Genomic DNA, 24,197 nt, shown 5'->3' on the forward strand with positions numbered 1-24,197 from the left:
TTCTTCCTCAGTTCTTCTAAAGCTCTTTCTTTAGAAACATCAGGAAACAGGGGTGTGTGAAGAAGCTGCTGCCGCTGTGAGGGTCTCAGGATTTGCTTCTTTCGTAAGGTTGGTTGGTCCTGTGGGGAGAAGGGCCTTTGATCTAGAGTTTTCTAGGCTGCAGAGGGTGGGGAAACCATAAGAAATAGCACGCAGTCCCTTTAAGAGCCACGGCGAGGGCCCTACAGACTCTAGATCTCAAGGCCTCCTGCAGCTTATGTTCGGTTTTTCTGGAATGCTCCAGGTATAACTATACAGAGAACCTCATCCTTAATCAAATTGTGACAGAAGCAGTGGTAGAGTTGGGCTCTGGAATGAGATGACACCATCTAAATCTGGGCTCTAGCATGTACAGGTTTGATTTGTAAGGTTCTGATCTGTTCTCTGCTACAGTGGATTTATTAAGAATTCCCATTTTTGTGTTTTGGGAGTTGTATTTTTTGTCTTAAAGTGTTTTAAATATTTTAATCTTTAAAAATCTTATGATTANTTTCTTTTTTTTTTTTTTTTGGTTACATTCCTTCACTGGCTTCCAGCTCCAAGTAGGATAAAATCTAAATCTTTGCAGGGCCTGTCGAGTGAGATGTTCAAATCTGAGCCTGCTGCCTCTCTTACCAGCTTCTATCTAAACTGATTTTTCACAATAGTAACATGAAGATGATAATACCAGTTTCTTCAGAGGCTTGTAGTACAATGAGTCAAAAAATATTTTTATGTTTATATGGATATATGTTATAAACACCTGTATATCATAATATAAACATTTATATCAAATACTTTGGGGGCATAAATTTATTACTAAAAATAGTAAAGATGCTTATATATTGTATAATACAAATATTCTTTTATGGATTTATTATTTAACAGATATTATATAATCGAAAGTAAAAGAAAACTTCCTGGAGGCCTTGCATCCCCATTCTTTTCTTCTGCCTTATATGTATTATTCATGAAATATTCAAATTTACATGTTTTATGTCTGTATATAAACACATTACATATATGTATTTACACACACACACACACACACACACACACACACACACACACACGAATATAGTTGGAAGGAAACCACCAAATGTAACCAAAGAGTTATCTAAATGGTGAGTTTCTAAGTAATTTTTCTTTTCTTTATATACTTTTCTGTATTTTCTCTAAGGGGTAAGTGTGACTTTTACTATTTTATGATCAGAAAAATACAACAATAAAAGTTCTTTTAAAAATATTACTATAACAAAGTTTCTAGCCCCTGATCTTATGCGGTAAACCCAGGTCCCATAAAGCAAGGGCCATCTGCGGTCCCTGTATCTACAGATCTCGGTGCCTAGGGGTGACTCCTTTGCCAGCAGTGTAAGATTCTGTTGCAGCTGACTGCTTTCCAGGCACTATGACTAGAGAGATGTGTGACCCAAACAAACAAAGATGGAATATTATCCCTTAGTGTATCCTGTAAAATCTGGGCCAGAAAAGAAGCCTCACCAGTATTTTTCCAACTAACTCTCCATTTTGATGTGATGCAAAATCATTTAGAATGCGATGAGGCAGCTACAGGGGATAGGAGCCAAGGCCCAATCATCTTAACACAAACTCATATCATTCTGGCCTTGGATTGTATTATTATTATTATTTATATCCTGTCAGAAAATGCTGTTGAATATGTAACAGAAGCCTTAAGAAGGCTTCAGTAGTTAGTACTTCTAGGAAATTATTGTAAGAAAATAATCAGATTTGTACATGGAGATAGACATTTAAGATTTTATTCTAAATGTAAGCAGAGACTGTTACGTAAATTATGGCCCAATCATATGATTAGGTACTTGAAAAAATTTTAAATCCATGCTGTAGAAGAAAAAAATGAAGATATGAAGATGTACATGAAGATGTACTTAACAATATTACCATTCGAAAAAATCCACTTATACCTCAGAAATATGGTGTGATAAAATACAAGGGAAAAATAAATATAAAATATTTGGTAGGAAAGATAGTAAAATATTATTAGGTGATTATTTTTGGATAGTGGATTATAGGTCATTTTCTTTCTTTTTTATCTTTTCTTTATTTTCTAAAATGAATACAATAAGCATTGCTATCAAAAAAATTGTGGTGGGTAAAAAAGAGATTCTGCTTTCATTTAATTCTTTGGTTCATTTAACTGTGTAAAATGAGATTTTAACAGTGGTTAGAACTGATTTAAAAATTTTAAGGACATTGGAGCTAATGGTGCTAAACAGGGCTGGACCGAGTTTAGATCCTTCCCAACTTTTGAATGAAAATGGGTCTTTAAGTGGTAATTTTAATTTAAATATGAGTCCTTGTAGAATAAGTAATACATGCACCTAGTAAAAATCCAAACTTAAAGCCTTATTTTCTGCCAATCCCTGGGCTTCTAGTTCCTCTCCTTGGAGGCAAACCACTGAACCAGCTTCTTGTGTGTTCTGTTAAAAGATCTTTTGCGAATACACAAATCCATGCACCACTTGATAGTATGTTGTATAGACCACACATATCCACTCATGGCGAGCTTCCCATTCTTTTTAAATATCTAAGGAGAGTTTCATCGAACTTCTGATGTTGATAAACAGTTATTTCTGCCCTTCTGTTCTTTCAAGCAATGTGGCCATGTATAGCTTTGTACATGTTTTTCTAAGTGCATTACGTTTAAGCTAATGTAGGAAAAACTCCTAGAAGTTAAGTTGTGAGGTCATTTTATATTTTGACCGATGTGGCCAAATTACCTACCTACCTGTTTTTATTCCTACCATCTCATGACACTGTATTACAAGTTTTGTGCCTCACCAATTTGGCAGTTGAAAACTGATCTTTTGTAATTTCAACTTTTTTTTTTTTTGGCGAATGAAGTTGAATGTCTTCTCAAATGTTTGAAAGCCATTGGTTAAAAAAATAAAGCCAGTGTTACTTTTCTCTGAAATGTGTGCTTATGATCTTTACTTGTTTATGCATTGGATTGGATCTCTTTATCTCTTTTATCTCTCTTTCAAAAAAAATTGACCTATGGGAGCCTTATTTTAAGTAAATAAGCCCTTTTCTACTCTTTCACTTAAGTGCAAGATTTATTTAAATGTTGCAATTTAAAATTTAAAAAATTTGAAGAATGATATCAACCTTTTTTTTTTACTGGCTTCCAGGTTTTCTGTTGTACTTAGAAAGTTCTTTACCGTGGCATGATTATTTTTAAAAATTTTCCTGTGTTTCTTTCCTCAGTATTTTAATTCGGGGGTTTTAATCTCTGATCCATCTGCAGCTTTTTTTAATGTAAGGAGTTCAGTTATGATCCATTTCAGTTTGTTCTAGAAGTCTGCCCAATTATTCTAACACCATGTGTTGAAAAAGCCACCCAAATGTGGATAGCCCTTTCTGTAGTGTGTTTGTCTTGGCCATTTTTCATTGTTAACTTCTAATTAACACATTAATTTCTGATTTCACTGCTAAGTCCTAAAAGAGAATATGGACTGTAGTATTTCTGCTCTTTGGCACTCTCGTATTGAGATTTTCTTTGTGGACAATTTTTGTGACTATTTGGTATGTGTTTGAAAGGATGTGTATTTGCTACTGGTAGGAAATACTGTTAGAGTTTGTCATTTGTACCAGCTGCATCTTCCAGTCTTCTACTTAGTCTATTAGATTTTTTTATTTTCTGAGAAAGGTGTGTGTGGAACTTTCCTTCTCTTTTGGAGGCAAATAAGTTCTCTGAGTTCTCTTAAAGTTGTTTTTTTAAAGTTTAAGTTCTAATAATTTCTTTTCTTTCAAGAACACACATGTGGTGGTGCCACTCCTCTCCCTGGTCTCCTTCCTGATTAATCTGCCCTTGGCATCCCAGAGGGCCTCATTTCGTGCTCCTCCTTCACTCACTCTCTTACAGTACCTTAAACCCAAGAACACATCCACGTGTTTGACAGTAGTTTCATTTTCACAAAGCATATCTACATACATTCGTCTTAATATATTACAGGAAAAGGGCAAATCTCCTTCCTCATTCCTTCACCCCGCAAGTCCTAGTTTTGTCCTTCATTTCCCAGAAGAAACTTTTGAATTTGGTATGTTTCTTCCCAGCACCTCCTTACCTTTTTCTTTTCTGCTTTTGCAAGTGTACCTGTAACAACCGAAAGTCTAATAGTACTGTTTTGAGGTTTTTTTTAAAGTGGATTTATGATTTTTAAATATTTTTTAATGTTTATTTATATATTTTGAGAGAGAGGGAGAGAGAAAGAGAGAGAGAGAGAGAGAGCTGGTGTGAATGCCGGAGAGGGACAGAAAGAAAGGGGGAGAGGGAGAATCCCAATTGGGCTCCACGCTCTGAACTGTGAGATCATGACCTGAGCCGAAATCCAGAGTTGCTGGCTTAACTGACTGAGCCACCCAGATGCCCTGATGTATGATTTTTTAAAATATTGAAATTGTTTTTCCTTTCTTCTTCTTCTTCTTTTTTTTTACTGTCATACTAACCCATCTTGGATAGCTATCATTTTTATTTCAGAAGATGGAGTACATTTTCATAATTGCTGCATAATATTCTGTAGTATGACCATACATTGGTTTATTTAGCCACTTCCTTATTGATGGACATTTGAGATGTTTCCAGTTGTTCAGGGTTACACATTGTGTGGTGGTGACACTCCATGCACATATCCTGTTTAGCACACGTGTGTTTCTATGGAGTGTGATTTAAGGAATGACCTTGCTAGTTTGTTCCCTTATATGTCCAAGTTTTGTTTGCTGCAAAAATTTTTTTAAAATGTTTTATTTTTGAGAGAGAGAGACACACACTCACAGAGCGAGTGGGGGAGGGGCAGAGAGAGGGAAACACATAATCCAAAATAGGCTCCAGACTCCGAGCTGTCAGCACAGAGCCTGACACGGGGCTAGAACCCATGTATCCTGAGATCAGGACCTGAGCTGAAGTCAGATGCCCAACCTACTGAGCCACTCACACACCCCTGCTGCATTTTAAATATATGCTGTTAGGTGCTCGCCACATATTTAAGATATCTTTTCTTAATAAAATAATTTTTTGATAATTGATTGCTTTTGTGAAAGATCTAGGCTCTGGAGCCTTTGTGAATCCAGTGCAAAGTGTATCTTCCCAAGAGATTTCTAGTTTCCTGAATTAAGAAAATTTGTCTAAACAAGGATGCTCTGGGTCGTCTGAGTGGCTCAGTCCATTGAGGGTCTGACTTTGGCTCAGGTCATCATCTCATGGTTTGTGTGGTCAGACCCCATGTCAGGCTCTATGCTGACAGCTCAGAGCCTGGAGCCTGCTGAGGATTCTGTGTCTCCCTTTCTCTCTCTGCCCCTTCCCTCACTCACTCTCTGTCTCTCTCTCTCAAAAATAAACATTTAAAAAAAACTTTATTTATTTTTTTCTTAAATAGTTTATTGTCAAGTTGGTTTCCGTATAACACCCAGTGCTCATCCCCACAAGTGCCCTCCTCCATGCCCATCTCCTCCCTTCCCCTCTCCCACACCCTCATCAGCCCTCAGTTTGTTCTCAGCACTCAAGAGTTTCTCATGGTTTGTGTCCCTCCCTCTTTGCAATTATTTTTCCCCTTCTCCTCCCCTATGGTCTTCCGTTAAGCTCCTCCTAATCCGCCTATACGTGCAAACATATGGTATCTGTCCTTCTCTGCCTGACTTATTTCACTCAGCATAAAACCCTTAAGTTCCATCCACGTTGCTACCAATGGCCAGATTTCATTCTTTCTCATTGCCATGTAGTATTCCATTGTATAGATAAACCACATCTTCTTCATCCATTCATCAGTTGATAGACACTTAGGCTCGCTCCATGATTTGGCTATTGTTGAAAGTGCTGCTATGAACATTGGGGTACATGTGCCCCAATGCATCAGCACTCTTGTATCCCTTGGGTAAATTCCTAGCAGTGCTATTGCTGGGTCATTGGGGAGTTCTATTGTTAATTAAAAGAAAACCTTTATAAATAATGATGTAAGTTCTAGATTAAACGGGAGAAAAAGGTTTTGCCCCATAATTCTAATTCTAAAGTGAAATAGTCAGAGTTATGCACAGGATATATAAAAAAGCTCCCCAATACAATACTTTTAAGAGTAAAGAAATTGAAAATTTCTTAAAATAAATTTTAATGATCCACATGCTGGAGATCAATAAACATTAAAAATATGCCAAAGAAGAATACTTAGGGGCACCTGCATGGCTCAGTTTGTTGAATTCGACCTTGGCTCATGATCTCCCGGTTTATGGGTTTGGGCCCTGCGTCCAGCTCTGTGCTGACAGCTCAGAGCTTGGAGCCTGCCCATATTCTGTGTTTCCCTCTTTCTCTGCCCCTCCCCTGCTTGTGCTCTCTCTCTGTCAAAAAATAAATAAATAAACGTTAAAAAAAAGAAAAGAATATTCAATGGTTGAGCCAAATGTTCATTCTAAATATTAAGTGGGGGGACATAGATGTATACACCTGGATACACAAGCTGATTCTAATTTTTATATACATGTATCTTTCTCTGTGTGTGTGATGTATGATAATGATAACCCTGACCATGTTACAATTTACTGTGTTTTCAATTTTCACACATACAAAAACTACTGCTTCTATAATCAGAGTGGGTAGGGGAGAGGGAAGGTGTTTTTAAAAGGAAAACCTAAAACTTTCAAAGACTTCAGGGCACTTTATAAAAATATTAAAACTTAACTTTAATGTGAAAATCAAAAATATTTCCATTTTAACAACAGATATAGAAAATACATGGGCCTTGGTTCACTAGATTATTACTTCAAGTAATAGAATTTATGTTTTCATCTAAGAATGTTAGTCAGTGCAGGAAGCTCAAGGATCTAGGAACCCATTCAATTTGCTTCTGGGAGGAAACAGCTACAAATTAGTTAAGGTCATTTGAGGTTAAGGAAAATGCCCAGGGGCAGAGTCTGTGGGATCAAGGAAATGGCAGAACTGGATGGAATTTAAAGGTTTTCTAGTTCAGGGTTCTCAAATCGCAGCCCTCCAGGACTACCTCCTAAGGTAAGGGAGCATCTGAGTAAGGCTTCAATGATGAGTTTGAAAAACACTACTTCCAAATGTGTTTTCCACTAGGGAAATGTGAAACCAAGGGGGTCAGAGAAGTACTTAAGGTCATGTGCCCAGTTCATGTCAGGTCCCCATGGCCAGGGTCTGTTTCCTTGTTTCAGGTTAACACTCATTTTTTTTTCATTAGTTGCTGGTCATTACTCCACATGCCTTATAAGAGTTACTTAGTCACAACACTTAGGAGGTGGGTATTCTGATCCTCATTTGACAGAAGAGGAATCTAACCCTCGGAGGACGTGAGCTGCCCAGGCCTGGGCCCAGTGATCCAGATGGGCTCTTATCGAAGTTTGTCTGACACTAAAGCCCCATAATCTGAACCACTGCACAACCCACCTCCCCGGATGCTCTTCTATAGGTGAGCTTCCTGGCTTTGACCATGATACTGCAGCCACCTTGCAGAGCTGGGTCCCAAGCTTGTTCCTTTGAAGAATCCAATACAAACCCTGCTCCCAGGGCTTTTTAAAATCACAAACATGGGCCTATCAGAGCAGGGAGGGTGTAGGAGGTGACTCAAAGGGCTCACTGGAGGAGGAATTCCAGATCCTGGGCTGCTTGTGTGAAGGTTGTCTGGGGTTTCCAGAAACACTGCCCTCTCCTTTTTTATCTGCTCAAACATATAAGTGTGTGAAAACACCACGTAATCTGATTTAGAGACTGTTTGAATTGAAAGGCTGACAAAGTTGACTGGTTCCATTTGCAGTCATGGGTTCTTGATCAGTTGTGGGTACTGGTCCTGAGGCCTTTGGGGGACAGCGCTGCATCATGTCTTCTAGCACCATTGTTTCAGTCAGACCCGATCACTTCTCTGGCCGCAGCCCTTCCAATCTGTTCTCCACACTTTTATTGTTAATCCCAGACTGGCTGACATCACACTCTTTTCTTGGCTCTCTATCATCTCTAGGATAATCTCTGAGCCCTTGCCCCACAGTGGGACACCCTTTGTAACAGTTCTGGGCCACAGCTTCATCCTTTTTCCCACCCCTCTCCCCTTCCAGGCACTTGGTGGTTATTTTATTGAGCTCCTTGTGCCTACCTGAATTGACCAGAACATCCTTGCCTCCATCTTTTGCATAGTTACTTCTTGCAAGAATTATCCTTTCTTATCTCCTTCCCAAAGGTGACTTCGCTCTAGGAAGCCCTCCTCCTGGGCTGCACTGGGGCTCTTTCCTCTCTATTCCTACTGTGCCCTGGTCACAACTCTCTGACCATTGGCTAATTTGTATATCTACTTTACAAAATAGTAAGCTACTTGAGAGCAGAAACTTGTGTCTGTTTTTTGTTTTTTGACCTGTGCACAGCAAAACATCTGGTGTATAGTAGAAATAACAGCTTTTGATGAAGAAATGAAGTAGTGAATGGTAGTTTTCTTCCTCGTCTGAACATAATATTGTATTTTGTCCTAGGCGACAACTACATTCTCCTGACACTTGACCAACATGAATTTCAATAAATGTCTCTATAATATTGGGGAATGGCTAGGCAGTGATGACCTGGCCTCCCTCAAATTCCTGAGCCTGGACTACATCCCACAAAAGAAGCAAGAACCCATCAAAGATGCCTTGATGTTATTCCAGAGACTCCAGGAAAAGAGAATGTTAGAGGAAAGCAACCTGTCCTTCTTGAAGGAGCTGCTTTTCCGAATTAATAGACTGGACCTGCTATTCAAATACCTGCACACCAGCAAGGAAGAGATGGAGCAGGAGCTTCAGACACCAGGCAGAGCTCAGATCTCTCCCTACAGGTGGGGAGAACTTTCACCATTCAGGCACTGGGAGGTGTGGGTGCAATGGACACATCTTTGTGGCCTGGGCTGATGACGGGGTATCTGTGTGGTATGACTTTGGAAGTTCCTTGAAGATGTCCCACCAGGACCAGATTAAGAAATTTAGAGATCCTATATATAATTTAGGAAAAAAGTTAAACCATAAAATAAAAACACTTGTTTCCAAAGTGAAATGTTATCTATAGGTATGCCGAAATTAAAACAGACATCTTCTGAACGTTGTCTCTCTCTGTTCTGTCTCCCCTTTCGTTACCTCTGCTCTGCTTCTGTCCACATCATGTGCTTACTTTGCCTTCTACTGGATAATGCGTCATTACTTCTTATGTGAAATCTCCCTCCTGCCAGCTTGTGGATGACTATGGATATTCTCAGTGGGGTGTTAGGCTCTTATCCCACACTGAAAGTGTTGTATCACAAAGTTCTCCAATTAGGGGTGTATGCTGTCAGTCATTATGGACTGGCCAGGCTGGACCCCACAAGACTGGACTCTGTGTGCCCAGCTGCTGCCAGGAGAATGGTGGTGACTTTGGTAGTCAGTCCTGCCAAACGTCTCCAGCTAGGCCTCTCCCCACTTGTGGAACAGTGGGTACTCAGAGCTGATAACAAACCATGTTCTATTACCTCTTGGTGAGTTGGTAACAGACTTTTAAAATAGAAACATATTACCAACTTCTCTATTTCAACATCCCCTGTTATCAGATGCTCCTTAAAGTTACTTTTAGCTTTCCTTCTGAAAACTGCTACTCAAGTCTTAGCTATGGCCCATTTCACAGTCTCTTCTTTCTTGTCATTAATGATGACATGTGTGACAAGTCCTCATAGCCAGCTGTGAAAGCCATTATCTTCTACTGGCCTGGCTTATTATGAATGTCCTGGTCCTTAATCTCAGAGACCTGAGATTCTGACACATTCCTTATCATATGTTTCTCTACGTGAAGACTGAGCATTTTGAAAGAGAGATATTCTGGATGTATTAGTTTCCTAGGGATGCTGTAACAAAGTACTACAGACTGAGTGGCTTAGTGCAGTAGAGATATTTATACACCCATAGTTCTGGGGGTTACAAATGTAAAGTTAAGGTGTCAACAGGCTTGGTTCCTTTTGGAACTCTGGGGAGAATCTGTTTCATGTTTCTTTCTCCCCTAGCTTCTGGTGCTGGCAGGCAATCCTTGGTGTTCCTTGTCTTTTAGATGCGCCACTCCAAGCTCTGTCTCCAATCTCCTTTCTGTGCCTGTTTGTCGGAATTTTCCTCTTCTCAGAAAGACACCAGTCATTGGGTTAGGGCCCATCCTAATCTAGTGTGACCTTGGTCTTAACAAGATTACAACAGCAGAGACCCTTTTTCCAACTAAAGTCACATTAACAATCCAGGGTGGACATGAATTTAGGAGGCACGTTGAGGGAGGACATTATTTAATATTGGATAACTTTGGCTTAAAGGAATTGTGACACTTTTCCATGAAGGCACCAATTAGTCCTAAAAAACAACAGCCCTAGAATGAGAAAAGCTGGAGGTCTCATCTTAGGCCCACCATCTTGGTCTTTTGAAAGTTGCACTCCTCCTGCCAGACAAGCAAGGTTGAGGCATATTGTCAATGCCACACAATGAGCTGTACCTGTCTGCTGGAGGGCTAAGAGTCTCTAATAAGGGAGGATCTATCTGTTAAACTCTTAAAATGTTCACTTGGGAACAAAAAGTCAGCACAAGTTCTACTGTTGTTAATCATTGTTGGATGTTAACCAGGAAATGAAAAGTATGCTAATGTGACCACTTTCCACTTATAAGAAAGCATTAGACACTTTTATTTTCAAATTATAATTGTTACCTATAAAATAAGTATCTTATGAACTACCAGGTTTATTTCTAGGCAGTGATGGTATAAGGAAGCTAGTAGGTTTTAGTAATGAGGAAAGTAAAAGGGAAAATACTTTGTACTAAAGTTAAAAGGGACAGCAGCTTTTGACTGGACCCAATCTCAGCTAAACTGAGAAAGCTTTGGAGAAATACTTCTAGGGTGGAATCCATGAGAGGAAGGATAAAGCAGATAATACTGAGTAACTTCTGTTCCACACTATATTTATTTTCAGAATTTTCATTTTCTAATTTGAAGTTAGCATGATTTTGTGTTAATGTTAGTTTCCTTTATACCATAATAGTAGAAGGTTTTCTAACTTATTAAATATTCCTTTGTTCATTCAATAAACATATCCCAAGAACCTATCATGGATTAAGAAATAGTAACGCTTGGGGCACCTGGATGACTCAGTTGGTTGAGCCTTCGACTCTTGATTTCAGCTTGGATCCTGATCTCACCCTTTGTGAAGTGGAGCCTGCATTGGGCTCTGCCCTGACAGCACAGAGACAGGTTGGGATTCGCTTTCTCCCGCTTTCTTTGCCCCTCCCTGTCTCTCTCTCTCTCTCTCTCTCTCTCTCTCTCGCCTTCTCTCTGACTCTCTTCCAAAATATATAAACTTAAAAAAAAGAAGAAATAATAGGGGTGCCTGGGCGGTTCAATTGGTTGAGTGTCTGACTTTAGCTCAGGTCATGATCTTTTGGGACGTGAGTTCAAGACCTGCGTCAGGCTCTGTGCTTACAGTTCAGAGTCTGGAGCCTGCTTCAGATTCTGTGTCTCCCTCTCTCTCTGCCTCTCCCCCACTCACACTCTGTCTCTTAAAAATGAATAAATGTTAAAAAAAAAGTAAAAAGAAAAAAGAAATAACGATGCTTATTGTGTATTGAACACTTAGTGTGTTGCCAAAGATTGGTTTAAGCGCTTCAGATAACTATATTCATGTCATTCTCACTATGTCCAGTGGTATATAGAATTATCTACAAGTTTATAGATGAGGGGAAAAAAGTGACATGTTTAAAGTCACACAGCTCTGAGGTTGTGGAACCAAGGGTCCAACACCAGTAGTCTGGGACCTCTGCACTTAAATACTGTACCTCATGACCCACTGGGCTTATGTAAACAAAAAGGGCATGGACTCTGCTCTCAGGGGACTCAGAGAGCTTCATAAACAATTATGACATCTTGTGTAAGCCTTCTGCTGTGGCAAAGGCACAGTGAGGTGAATGCAGCCCTGAAGACACTCAAGTGGTCCTTGAGCAGGTAGTGGGTGAGTGGTTAGTTGTCTGCAGATGGACAAGGGAATGGGGGTGTGGGGAGCACAGCATAAAGGGGTGAGGGGCAGGGCAGCCAGGTGGGTTTGGAGAGGAGATGAGGGTGAGTGGTAAGTGGGAAGCCTGAGAAGCTGAAGAGGTAGGCTGGGCTTCACAAAGGTCTGTATTCCAGAACCATGTGTTTGCCCTTCCTATGGCAGAGCACTGACAAGCTTTAATAAAGGAAGTGATGATCCAGTTTTCATTTTGAAAAGCATAATTTCCTAAGTAAAAACTTTTTCCTACCGCAACAAGCTCTTGATTTTATAGTGAGGGTCGAAGGCAAAACACACTTCACTTAGCTGAAATGAATGGAATGACAAAGTTAGTGGAACTTTAAATTATGTTAAGGGGAGAATAGTTGGGCATGAGTCAGTAGCCTTCTGTGTCATCACAGCAGCCTCTTTCCAAGACCTCCACTCACAAATTATTTCATTAGGTATCTTTGTTTTAAGGGTAGGTGACTAGAATCAAGTCTCCACTGTGACTCCTTTCATCAAATGAGAAATTATGTATGAAACCATTTCTTTTTTTTTTTTTTCATTTTTTTTATTTCTGAGAGAGAGAGAGACAGCATGAACAGGGGAGGGTCAGAGAGAGAGGGAGATACAGAATCTGAAACAGGCTCCAGGCTCTGAGCTAGCTGTCAGCACAGAGCCCGACGTGGGGCTCGAACCCATGAACCATGAGATCATGACCTGAGCTGAAGTCAGACGCTCAACAGACTGAGCCACCCAGGTGCCCCAAACCATTTCTTTTCTTTAATGTTTATTTATTTATTTTGAGAGAGAGAGAGAGTGACAGAGAGAGCCCATGTACAAGCAGGGAAGGGGCAAAGCGAAAAGGAGAGAGAGAATCCCAAGCAGGCTCCGTGCTGTCAGTACAGAGCTCCATGTGGGGCTTGAACTCACGAACCATTGAGATCATGACCTGAGCCAAAATCAAGAACCGAATGCTTAACTGACTGATCCACCCAAATGCCCCTAAGAAACCATTTCTAAAGTGTCTCCATTTCCCACCACAGGGTCATGCTTTTTCAAATTTCAGAAGATATAAGCAAATTGGAATTGAGGTCGTTTAAGTTTCTTTTGAGCCAGGACATCTCCAGATGTAAAGTGGATGATGATATGGTAAGAACTGGTGTTTCACCAAGATTTGGTCCTGAGGGAGAGTCAGCCAGTGAGGATTTCTGAAACTGTAGAGTGGGCTAGTCTAATAAAAACTACTTGGACTCTCACTTTTCAAACAGAGAAGAAGAGAAAAGCTTTCAGGCAGCAGTGTTGTAGATAGGATTCCTTTGTCTACTGGGAAAGGCTGCTCACATTAATTATCAGGAGCATGGCAGAGTCAGGAGCTACAGAGGAAGATTGGTTGTGGAGCTATACCCTGGTGCGGGACCCTACAGAGCCAGGAGAGACAGTGGTGAGCTGGAGACGCCTTCCCACTTCTGTAGTCTCTGAAACTACCTGGGATCTGGAACTCCGTGTGTGTGTGTGTGTGTGTGTGAACATGGGACTGGAGGTGAATCAGGTACCAAAGCCAGTGTTGGGAGAGAGGCAGTGCCCAGGGCTGTCACCATGGGGACCAGGCTACTGTGTCCCAGCCATGTACCTCAGGCTGTTTCACAGAATTCACACAAAGGTGTCCACAGGTGGTTTCAGCACAGGGCTTGGGGCCTGGGGCCTGGGGCCTGGGTAACATCTGATGTCACTTCTCTATCTTCTCATTTCTGTCTTACTGAGCCAGAAAACACAGAATTGCATCTCTAGTGCTATTTTGGTTTTATAAGACCAGGATGTCCTCTTGGGAGGGTCAGCTTGGGAAGCTAGGGTGGGCCCTCTATTTGGAGATAATGGAATTAAAAAAAGAAAATCTAATCTAAAAGCCAGTATGTCTCAATCCAGTCTTCCAAATTTATTTCTTTTCCTTTTAGAACTTGCTTGATATTTTCATAGAGATGGAAAAGAGGGTCATCCTAGGGGAAAGAAATTTGGACACTCTGAAAAGAATCTGTGACCAAATCAACAAAAGCCTGCTGAAGAAAATCACCGATTATGAAGAATTGAGCAGAGGTAGAAATAACTTGACAGCTGTGAATTAGCCAAATGTATTCTTAAAATGACAGATCTCTCTATGTTAGGATTGTTTTTAATCAATATGTGTTTCTTTTTTAATTCAGAGGGAAGACCGAGCCTTCAAAGGAGTCAAGATGAATTTTCAAATGGTAATATTGGAAATATGTTTTTAAGATTTACTCAGTTAATTTACTATCTCATACCCCCATTGCCTCCTCTCCACAGCCTTCTACCACATCTACATCTTAATGTTCTAGATTTCCTAATATGAAGAAGTAGGCATGATGCCTACTTGTTGTCACTTCTACACATCGAAAAATATAAAAAAGTTGTCAAGAGACATTGACCTTGCAGCTCCAGGTTGGCAAGTTTGAAGTAGATGAAGAGTTAGTCAGTAAAAAGATTTTTACTTATTCTGTGGACTGCAAGGGTATGTTCAAGGCAGTCTGTGAATTTTCATTTTAAAGGGGACCTTATGATGTCCTGCGTGCTGTGTTTCTTTACTAAAGTATCATCTCTGCCATATCTAATTCTCCATTGCTTGTAGGGGTGGAGTCCCTGGAAATGATGGCATTGTTGGACTCTCCACAAGAACAGGACAGTGAGTCACAGGTATGGAGAAATTCCAGTTCCTTTTTTCCCTTTGCATTGAAGATTCTAGTTCTTATATTCCTTAGCTTTTAAGCTTCTAGATAAACTAGTAAGGGGGCAGACACTTATGGGAAATTTTGAGAACTATAGAAAATTTTTACAAAAGGACAAATTTTAAAATGTGATTCTTTAAGTTTTAACATTAAAAAGTGTTAAAAGTCTATTTTATTATTTTTAAATATATAATAATCAATTTTATTTTTTTCTTTCATAGTTTATTGTCAACTTGGTTTCCATGTAACATCCAGNTTCACTCAGCATTATAATACCTTCGAGTTCATCCACATTGCTACCAATGGCCAGATTTCATTCTTTTTCATTGCCATGTAGTATTCCATTGTATAGATAAACCACGTCTTTTTCATTTGTCAATGACAATGACATTGACAATTTGTCAATTGTCAATGACAAATCATTCATTTGTCAGTTGATGGACATTTAGGTTCTTTCCATGATTTGGCTATTGTTGAAAGTGCTGCTATGAACACTGGGGAATATGTGCCCCTATGCATCAGCACTTCTGTATCCCTTGGGTAAATTCCTAGCAGTGCTATTGCTGGGTCATAGGGGAGTTCTATTGTTAATTTTTTGAGGAATCTTCACACTGTTTTCCAGAGGGGCTGCACCAGTTTACATTCCCACCAACAGTGTAGGAGGGTTAAAAATTTATTTTAAAAGCAAAGACAAAAGCATTGGAATAGTTGGTGGGCAGAGCAAGTGAGAAGCCTCCTATGCAATTCTTTCGGCAGCTGCCTCAGCCTAAGTGGGAGAAAGCTTCAAGGGGAAAAGTCTAGCAAGACTGGGAAAAGTAAAGCCTTTTCTTTTAGCTTGACATTTCAAAAACTGTTTCTCATTTGTGAGTTAGGTGTAAGCTGCAAATGCTCAAGATCTTGCTGGCTCTATATTCCTGTCTCAATGAGCGAATGCACGAATTGCCTTTTTAGACATAATTGCTTTGATTTATTAACCTTCAAAGATTCACCAACTACATTCTGATTCATTAGCCTATTCGCTGCTCTCTGTGGTGAGAAGCAAAGGAAACTCTAAAGGTTGTCAGTCTAGTGGGAGACTAGAAAGTAAGCTGAGAGAGACCAGTTGTAAGTGGGCTCCTGAGCAAATTACCAGATCTTCCTAAGTCTGAAAATCAAAAATTAACCAAAGTCATATGTCACTTTGCAAATAGCAAAACACTCTACAAGTGTCATCCCTACTGAATTATACTTCCCTACTGAACTGCTAAACCTGCTGAGTGCAAGAGAAATTTGGTAACTTGTACAAAGTCTTAAGGTTATTAAGTTGTAGAGCCAGGAACTTGAGCCCTTAGTGTGGAGCCCTTTTCTCTACCTCAAGGAGCTGCATAGATTTCCCAATGCATGCTGAATATCAGGACTGAAACAGCACTGGGAAAGTCAGGATACAAAGCCATCTCTGACTGATGCCTTCAGGTATAAGTCTGGATCCTGTAACCTGTGGTGTAGCCAAGACCCACCTGACTAGTACAGGTCTCTCTTCCAGTTGCTGTGGTCCTGAGAGCCAAATTAAGTCATCGGCTTTCAAAATCCTGGGACTGCACTATGTCAAGTGTGAAGGCCAGTCCCTCAGCTGTTAGCCCAGAAACATAGATGAGTTGAATAACTAGCCAAGGGAATCACAAGGTGACAGACAGACAACCCAAAAAACAGCATTAAGACGTTCATTCATTCAGCAACTTCTGGTTGAGCTTTCACAAATTAATAAATTCTAGTCCCTGGTGCAGATGTTAGCCACCTTGAGCTTAAACTAAAACAAATAATGAAAATATGTTATGATGACAACAATATTAATATATGTGCAAAGTTCTCAGGAGGCCCAAGTACTGGGACCCTGGTTTTAACACTAACTGTGGGACAAAAGCCTGTGTTCAGAGAACAGGTAGAAACTAGTTCACCGGAGAAACAATGTCAAGTTGGGGTAGGGCCATTGAAAGTGCACTTGAGTCCCAGTTTGGCTAAGAGGTTGGGCTGACTTCTTACTAGGGAGTTGTTTGTTCACATCTCAAGTGTTTGACCCACAGAGTCAACTCCTGGGTTGAATTTCTGTTTTCCAGACATCGGACAAAGTTTACCGAATGAAAAGCAAACCTCGAGGATATTGTTTGATCTTTAACAATTATGATTTTAGCAGAGCACGGAAGGATGTGCCCAAACTTCAGAACATTAAGGATAGGAACGGAACAGAATTTGACGCAGGTACATTAGAACCCTGAAAAGAAGTGAAATGTTTCTAATACTTATGTTTTTATCGAAAGGGAAGAACAAAAATTGTACCAACAGGGCCATGTGTTTCAGGAAAAAAATGGACATAATTATATTTCCTTGTGGAAGTGAAGAACATTTTTATGTATTGGCTAGTTTTCTGTATTTGTTTTTTAATTTTAATTTTATTTTTTAAGTGTTTATTTATTTTTGAGAGAGAGAAAGAGCACGAGCAGGGAAGGTGCAGAGAGAGAGGGGAGGACAGAGGATCTGAGGCAGGCTCTATGCTGACAGCAGAGAGTCTGATGTGGGGCTTGAACTCATAAACTGGGAGATCATGACCTGAACCAAAGATGGATGCTCAACTGACTAAGACATGCAGGTGACCTTGCTTTTTTTTAAAATTAATATTTAATCAAAGTAACATATATAAGGTAAAATATTTAGTCTTACTAAAAGGCTAATAATAAAAAGCAACAACAATAAGCTTTGCTTTTAGTTTAACTAAAATGAATCTGCTTCTGTAGAATGTATTATTAAGTGTAAACATTGCTTTGGGATCAAGACAACATATAGCAGTTGCATTTAGAGGGGCACCTGGGCGGTTCATTTGGTCAAGCATCCTACTCTCGATTTCGGCTCATGTCATGATCTCACAGTTTTGTGGGTTCAAGCCCCGCATCAGGTTGTGCATGACAGTGCAGAGCCTGCTTAGGATTCTCTTTCTCTCTCCCTTTCTCTCTCTGCTCCTCCCCTACTCATGCTGTCTCTGTCTCTATCAAAATAAATAAACTTAAAAGAATTTTTAGGGGCACCTGGGCGGCTCAGTCAGTTAAGCGTCCGACTTTGGCTCAGGTCATGATCTCACGGTTTGTGAGTTTGAGCTCCATGTTGACCTCTGTCCTGACAGCTCAGAACCTGGACCTACTTAAGATCTGTGTCTCCCCCCCTCTCTGATCCTCCCCTGCTCATGCTCTGTCTCTCTCTCTCTCAAAAATAAATAAATTAAAAAAAAATTAAAAATATTTTTAGAAGTTGCATTTATAAAAGTTGAGCTATTAGTGCAGATGAAGTTGTCAGTCTTTAATAGAAATGGCATTTTCAAATATTAAACTAGCCAGAAATTCTTTTGCTTAGCCTATTTAGGTTAAGATTGAGAACTTATAAGTTAAATGAAAAAATAATTTGCAGCATGTGAACATAGAAATGGCTACTACTAAAAGTGATAATAGAAGTAATCCAACCCAACCACTGTACTTTTGAAAATGGTGTTTATGAGTCGTAACATCAGGTAATGATACATTAACTGAATAAAGTTTGGAAGACTAATGTAGGTTGATTTTAATCATCAAGATTCTGTTAATGGTCTCTGTTAGCAGTTCTTTATTCAAGAAAACCTATTCTAAGATTTCAAAAGCCACAGAGCTGAAGTCCATTGACTATATCACTCATCATCGTATATCTTGATATTGAGGAAAAGATGTCAAGGCTTTGATTTTCGTTCATTTTCTGTTAAAACATTTTTATTAAGATAATATTTGATTCTATTTCTGGGTTTTTGGTCAAAGGGTAGGTATAAAGTGACAGATCTCTAGGATGAAAAAGTATAGAGATCTAATGCATGACATAATGACTATAGTTAATAAAACTGTATTGAATACTAGAAATGTGTTAAGAGAGTGTATTTCAGGTAAACTCATCACACATACACACACACACGGTAATTAAGTATGGGAGGAGATATGTTATTAGCTTGACTGTAGTAATAACTTCATGCTGTACACCTTAAATATATATAATTTTTAGTTTAAAACAGGAATCAGGCAGCCTGAAAATGTTGAAAGAATTTTACTAGATATTAAAGTACTGCAGGGGAAAATAACGTTATGCATACAGAAAACAAAGCAATGGAAAAATAATACAATTACTAATTCCAGATAAGAAAAAATTTAGTGAGAAAGGAAGCATAATTAAAGTACATTTTCAGAGTGCTATTGATTCAACTAAAAGTTGTAAATAACTAAATAAGAGTTCAAATGCTCATCTTATGGGGTGCCTGGCTGGTTCAGTTGGTTGAGCATCTGGACTCTTGATTTTGGCTTGGGTCATGATCTCATCGTTCGTGAGTTTGAGCACTGACAGTGCAGACCTGCTTGGGATTCTTCTCTCTCTTCCTCTTTCTCTGCCCCTCCTCTGCATCTGCATGCACTCTCTCTCTTTCAAAATAAATAAATCAACTTAAAAAAATGCTCATCCTCCATAATAAGAACTCAGTACATATCTAAATTTTATAAATAAATAAATAGCAAAGTGCCCAAATTCATTACAAAATGGAGGCCAATACCAAAATAAAGTAGTTAAAAATTGAAAGTGGTTGCTTCCATGGGACATGACTGGGTAATAGGAAGAGGTAGAAAAGGGATAGCTTTTTTGTAATAACCCTTTTAGTTGTACTTGACTTTTGAAACGTTCGTATCTTGCATTTTGATAAACAAGTTTGAGAGCGCTCAAGATAAAATAAATATGGATCTTTTATTATAAAAAGTGTTTTGGGGCGCATCTGTGGGGCTCAGTTGGTTGAGCATCTGACTCTTGATTTTGGTTCAAGTTATGATCTCAAAGTCATGGGACTGAGCTTTACCATGGAGTCTGCTTAAATTCTCCCTCTCTCTCTCTCTCTCTCAAAAAAAAATAAACATTTAAAAAAATAAAATAAAGTTAAAAAAATTTTTTTACTTTTATTTATTTTGAGAGACAGAGTGTGAGGGGAGGAGGGGCAGAGGGAGAAAGAGACACAGAATCTGAAGCAGGCTCCAGGTTCTGAGCAAACGTTCAGCACAGAGCCTGATGCGGGGCTCAAACCCATGAACTGTGAGATCATGACCTGAGCCAAAGTCGGACACTTAACCGACTAAGCCACCCAGGCACCCCAAAAGGAATTTAAAACTTTAAAAAATGTTTTTGCTTTTTGTTCTGATAAGTAATACAATTATTATTTAGATTGGTTTGGTAGTAAGCCTATATGATAGCTTACCCAGTCTTATAGACTAGTTGAGAAAAGACAAAAGGTCAACAATAGCACTCTCCCCTTTCTCATTTGCCTTGGGATTAGAAATGTTTTTAGCTAAGGGCAATAAATATTAGAAAACTATGGAAATCAGCCAGGTAATATAAATGGCCTGTGATATAACTGTTCTTCAGTTCAAATTCTTTATCTGATCAGTGTTCTCTCTAGCTCTGGGCTGTGGTCTGGGAATTACTGTGGTGTAATATGATTTTTCTTATTTCACTTTTCAGAGGCTTTGAGTAAGACCTTTAGTGAGCTTCATTTTGAGATTGTGAATTTCAAAGACTCTACAGCAAAGACAATCTGTGAGGTTCTGAAAACCTACCAAAGAATGGACCATAATAACAAGGATTGCTTCATCTGCTGCATCCTCTCCCATGGAGACAAGGGCATCATTTATGGCTCTGATGGGCAGGAAGCCCCCATTTATGAGCTGACTTCTTACTTCACTGGTTCAAAGTGCCCTTCCCTTGCAGGGAAGCCCAAAATCTTTTTTATTCAGGCTTGTCAAGGGGATAACTTCCAGAGAGGTATAGCTGTTGAGACTGACTCTAAACAGAAGGAAGCCTACTTAGAAATAGACTCATCACTTCATAAGAGCTATATTCCAGATGAAGCTGACTTTCTGCTGGGGATGGCCACTGTGAACAACTGTGTTTCCTACCGAAACCCCATGGAGGGGACCTGGTATATCCAGTCACTTTGCCAGAGCCTAAGAGAAAGATGTCCTAGGTAAGTTTTGCCTGCTCTGCCCTTAATTCATTTTTAAGTTTCTAGCTATGGATTACATAGCTGTACTTCCAGGTCAATTACAAAGTGTGAGAGGAGGAAAATGTTAATATCTTTAGTTCATAGATGGAAAAAAACCTGAGATACTTACTGCAGAGTTTCCTTTATTTAGCACTTGAAATGATAGGGTATCATAGAGCAGGGAATGAAGGTAAAGTCAGCCCAGCTCTGGTTTTAGGCAGGAATATGACTGAGCCAACTCAACTGATTTTGGAAGTCTTCCAGGAAGGCACAATAACCCATTTCAATTTTTAACATCCTCCATCTCTGTCAAAGTTGTACAATAGCTAACCAATCTTAAACCCTCTCGGTGTGTTGTGGGAGATAAGTACCAACAAGTAGAAACCCTTTATATTTCAGAATCCCACTAATACGTGGGATATATATCCTACTAATTTGTTCTAATTTGAAGTCTCAAAATGTGGGAAAATATCTTTCCCTCATTTATTATACCCTAAATGATGGTTTTGTAGTCGCAGTTCACACAAATGCACACATAACAGGTGAATAGCAAGCAATCTTCTAGTTCTATACCTCATCATGCTCTAAGTGTATGAAGAGTGGGAATTTCTCATGGTAGACAAAGGAGTGAATGATAACATCAACACCATGGTTTTCTTTTGTAACCTTGACAACGAATGAGCAGGTTGCCTTCTTAGCTAACCTGAGAAGTGAGGCTGGTAAGAAAGGGGTGGAGCAACTGCAGGAGGCATTGAGTTTTCATTTGCCCCAAAGTGATCACAGATGATCACAGAAGCAATGTCAATTTGAGGCAGAGAATGTTTGGGGGCACTGAGGCAATTATGGGGGCAAGTGACACAGTACGTAGAAGAGTAAGGTACAAACAGGGGAGGAGGGAAAGAACCCAAATCTGATGGTGACACTGAGGTTTCTGATGGTCAGTAGGGATCTTGAGTAAACCAAAGATAAGTTATTAAGCTCTGAAGCAACTCCTTTATTGGGAAGCTTTAATAAAAATTAGTTTAGCAACTTAATGATTTCCAATGCCTCATGTTTTGAGGGAAGGAACTGTCACTGAGTACAGCAGATGAAAGGGTCTGCCAGTGTTGTTTTCTCACAGATGGTCACAGTGTTGTTATGTTTTTCAGGGGTGAAGATATCCTCACCATCCTTACCGAGGTGAACTTTGAAGTGAGCAATAAGGATGACAAGAAAAACATGGGGAAACAAATGCCCCAACCTACTTTCACACTGAGGAAAAAACTCTTCTTCCCTATTAATTGATGCTGTTTAGTTGCATAACACTATGCTTAATTTATTTTTTAGTTATGGGCTTTTTTTTTTTTCTTTTGGATGGCAGGAAGGGGAGAATGAGAGTCAGGACAACCTAATTTCTATGCAAATTCAAGCCTAAATTTTTGACTTTGCAGTAATAGCTAGAGATTGGTAGACATAGGCATGGTTTTAATTTTATTTTTGATTTAATGAAAAAGTTTCTAAAAAACTTACAGTAGACAAAAAATATAGTAAATTTAAATGAAATGTATGTAACATCATAAAGTTCAAAAGGAGCGGCAGAATGTTCTTTGTACATCTCTCATCTGCTTTCAACCTAGAATCATTTTTTATTTTTTAAATTTTTTTAAACTTATTTCTGAGATAGAGAGACAGCATGAGCAGGGGAGGGTCAGAGAGAGAGGAAGATACAGAATCTGAAGGAGGCTCCAGGCTCTGAGCTAGCTGTCAGCCCAGAGCCCCCCATAGGGCTTGAACTAATGAACTGTGAGATCATGACCTGAGTCAAAGTTGGGTGCTTAGCTGACTGAGCCACCCAGGTGCCCCACATTCTAGAATCATTTGATTCCCTTCAAATTGTTAAGTATTAGAAAAAAGGATGTCATTCCAAAGCTTTAACCTGGGGACACAGTTAATGATGGTGCAGAGATTTCATAAGACCTAAGAAGAGTGGAAGTGGGGAAAGCAATTTCCCACTTGAGGATTCATAATAAGTGAATGTTGTTCAAGTATTGGGAGATGATGTCATGAAAACCATAATTCTCCTCCTTTCTGTGAAAGGGCTAATTCCTCATTCTTGATTCCTATGAGAATTTGTTAGACTTACATTCCTGCTAACTGGATGTGATTCTATGGGGCAGAATGTGAGGTACAATTGTAAAAGGTGTTGTTAAAAAGGGGACAGTAGGCCCCAAATGGAGTCACTTGTGCTAAACTCCAAGTCAGAAAGTTAATACTTAATTCCTAACCAAAATTCAATTTTCCAGGAATGTAATCTTTAACCAGTCAACATGGAATCACCTGGTCAGCACTGGTGAAATAACCCTGCTGATAAGCTCTTTCCATTCCTCTTAGGAGAGTAACCTAATCCAGTTTGATCTTTAAATTTACTCAGTTGAATTTCTGTTGTTTAACAGTATGCAGGGGGATGCCAGTGACCCCCTCTCAAAGATCACTGAGGGAGATTTTGTGATCCGACCTAGCTAAAAACAAACAAACAAGTAAAAAACCACCTCATGTGTAATGCTTCTGCATCCAACCTGAGCTCTTCTGGCATGTGTGATGGGCAATCTTGGAAACATGTGAGCCTCCTCACCTGAGCTATGAAGAAACCCTGATTTCAGTGGCAGAAGACATCATGACTCTGTCTAGATTTAGATTATACAAAACCCAGGAATGATTTTCCTTGTTATTATTTATAAGTGCAATTAATGCCACTTTTGAAAGGACTGATGTTAATGACATTTTAGCTTCAGTTTTTGTACTTCCAGTCCCTCCCTTTCCAAGCCATCCTCTACACTAATTTATAAGTTTTTAAAAACATAAATTTTAATATGTAATTTCTTATGTTAAAAGCTTTTTTGTAACCAATTGATAAATGATTTCCTTTTCCCCTAGCAATATTGTATGCCTTTCATGCATTTGCATTTGCTCTTTCTTTATATGTTTAGTTCATTCTAAATCTTTATGAACTTTTTAAAAAGTTGTTTCTTTAAAGAATGTTTTTTGAATATTTCTTTTCAATGTTTTTGACATTATAAAATAGAATTTTAACTTACTCTTGGTTGAAGATTGTTTTGTTTGTTCATTTTGTTTTTGTTTTTGCTATTGACATCTAACAGGTGGAAAATGTTTGGATCACAGATATGTTTTACTTTAGCCCCCCAGTGTTGGCTCACACAGTTGTATTTTTAAAAAATTTGTTGCCTATCTTTTCATGTGTCTGTTGGCCACCTGGATGTCTTCTTTGGAAACGTGTTTATGTATGCCTTCTGCCCATTTCTTCACTGGATTCTTTGTTTTTCAGGTGTTGAGTTTGTTAAGTTCTTTACAGATTTTGGG

General features: G+C 39.2%; 1 protein-coding gene across 3 annotated transcripts; it reads left to right on the top strand.

The window, feature by feature from the left end:
- Positions 1–23,778, top strand: CASP8 (caspase 8). 3 transcript variants are annotated; one of them, XM_077747613.1, is made up of 10 exons: positions 1–108; positions 7,245–7,472; positions 8,521–8,858; positions 13,088–13,193; positions 13,997–14,135; positions 14,243–14,287; positions 14,686–14,750; positions 16,876–17,017; positions 20,321–20,822; positions 21,989–23,778. In XM_077747613.1, the coding sequence occupies exons 3-10, from the start codon at positions 8,554–8,556 to the stop codon at positions 22,122–22,124; spliced, it is 1,440 nt and encodes a 479-aa protein (XP_077603739.1). In that variant the 5' UTR covers positions 1–108; positions 7,245–7,472; positions 8,521–8,553; the 3' UTR covers positions 22,125–23,778. The 3 variants fall into 3 exon arrangements, with proteins under 3 accessions (XP_077603739.1, XP_077603738.1, XP_077603742.1); XM_077747612.1 differs by lacking the exon at positions 7,245–7,472; XM_077747616.1 differs by lacking the exons at positions 1–108; positions 7,245–7,472; positions 8,521–8,858 and adding an exon at positions 11,181–11,266.
- The last annotated feature ends 419 nt before the right edge of the window (positions 23,779–24,197 follow it).

This window comes from Crocuta crocuta, unplaced genomic scaffold (assembly GCF_008692635.1).
Source record: "Crocuta crocuta isolate KB4526 unplaced genomic scaffold, BGI_CrCroc_1.0 scaffold159, whole genome shotgun sequence".
NCBI classification, from domain to species: Eukaryota; Metazoa; Chordata; class Mammalia; order Carnivora; family Hyaenidae; genus Crocuta; species Crocuta crocuta.

Bases quoted from the DNA above. Each gene is read 5' to 3' on its own strand.
- CASP8 (XM_077747613.1), top strand. From the start codon at position 8,554: ATGAATTTCAATAAATGTCTCTATAATATTGGGGAATGGCTAGGCAGT. The intron at 13,194-13,996 runs GTAAGAACTGGT...TTTTCCTTTTAG, and splicing joins GTAAAGTGGATGATGATATG to AACTTGCTTGATATTTTCAT. The intron at 14,136-14,242 runs GTAGAAATAACT...TTTTTAATTCAG, and splicing joins TTATGAAGAATTGAGCAGAG to AGGGAAGACCGAGCCTTCAA.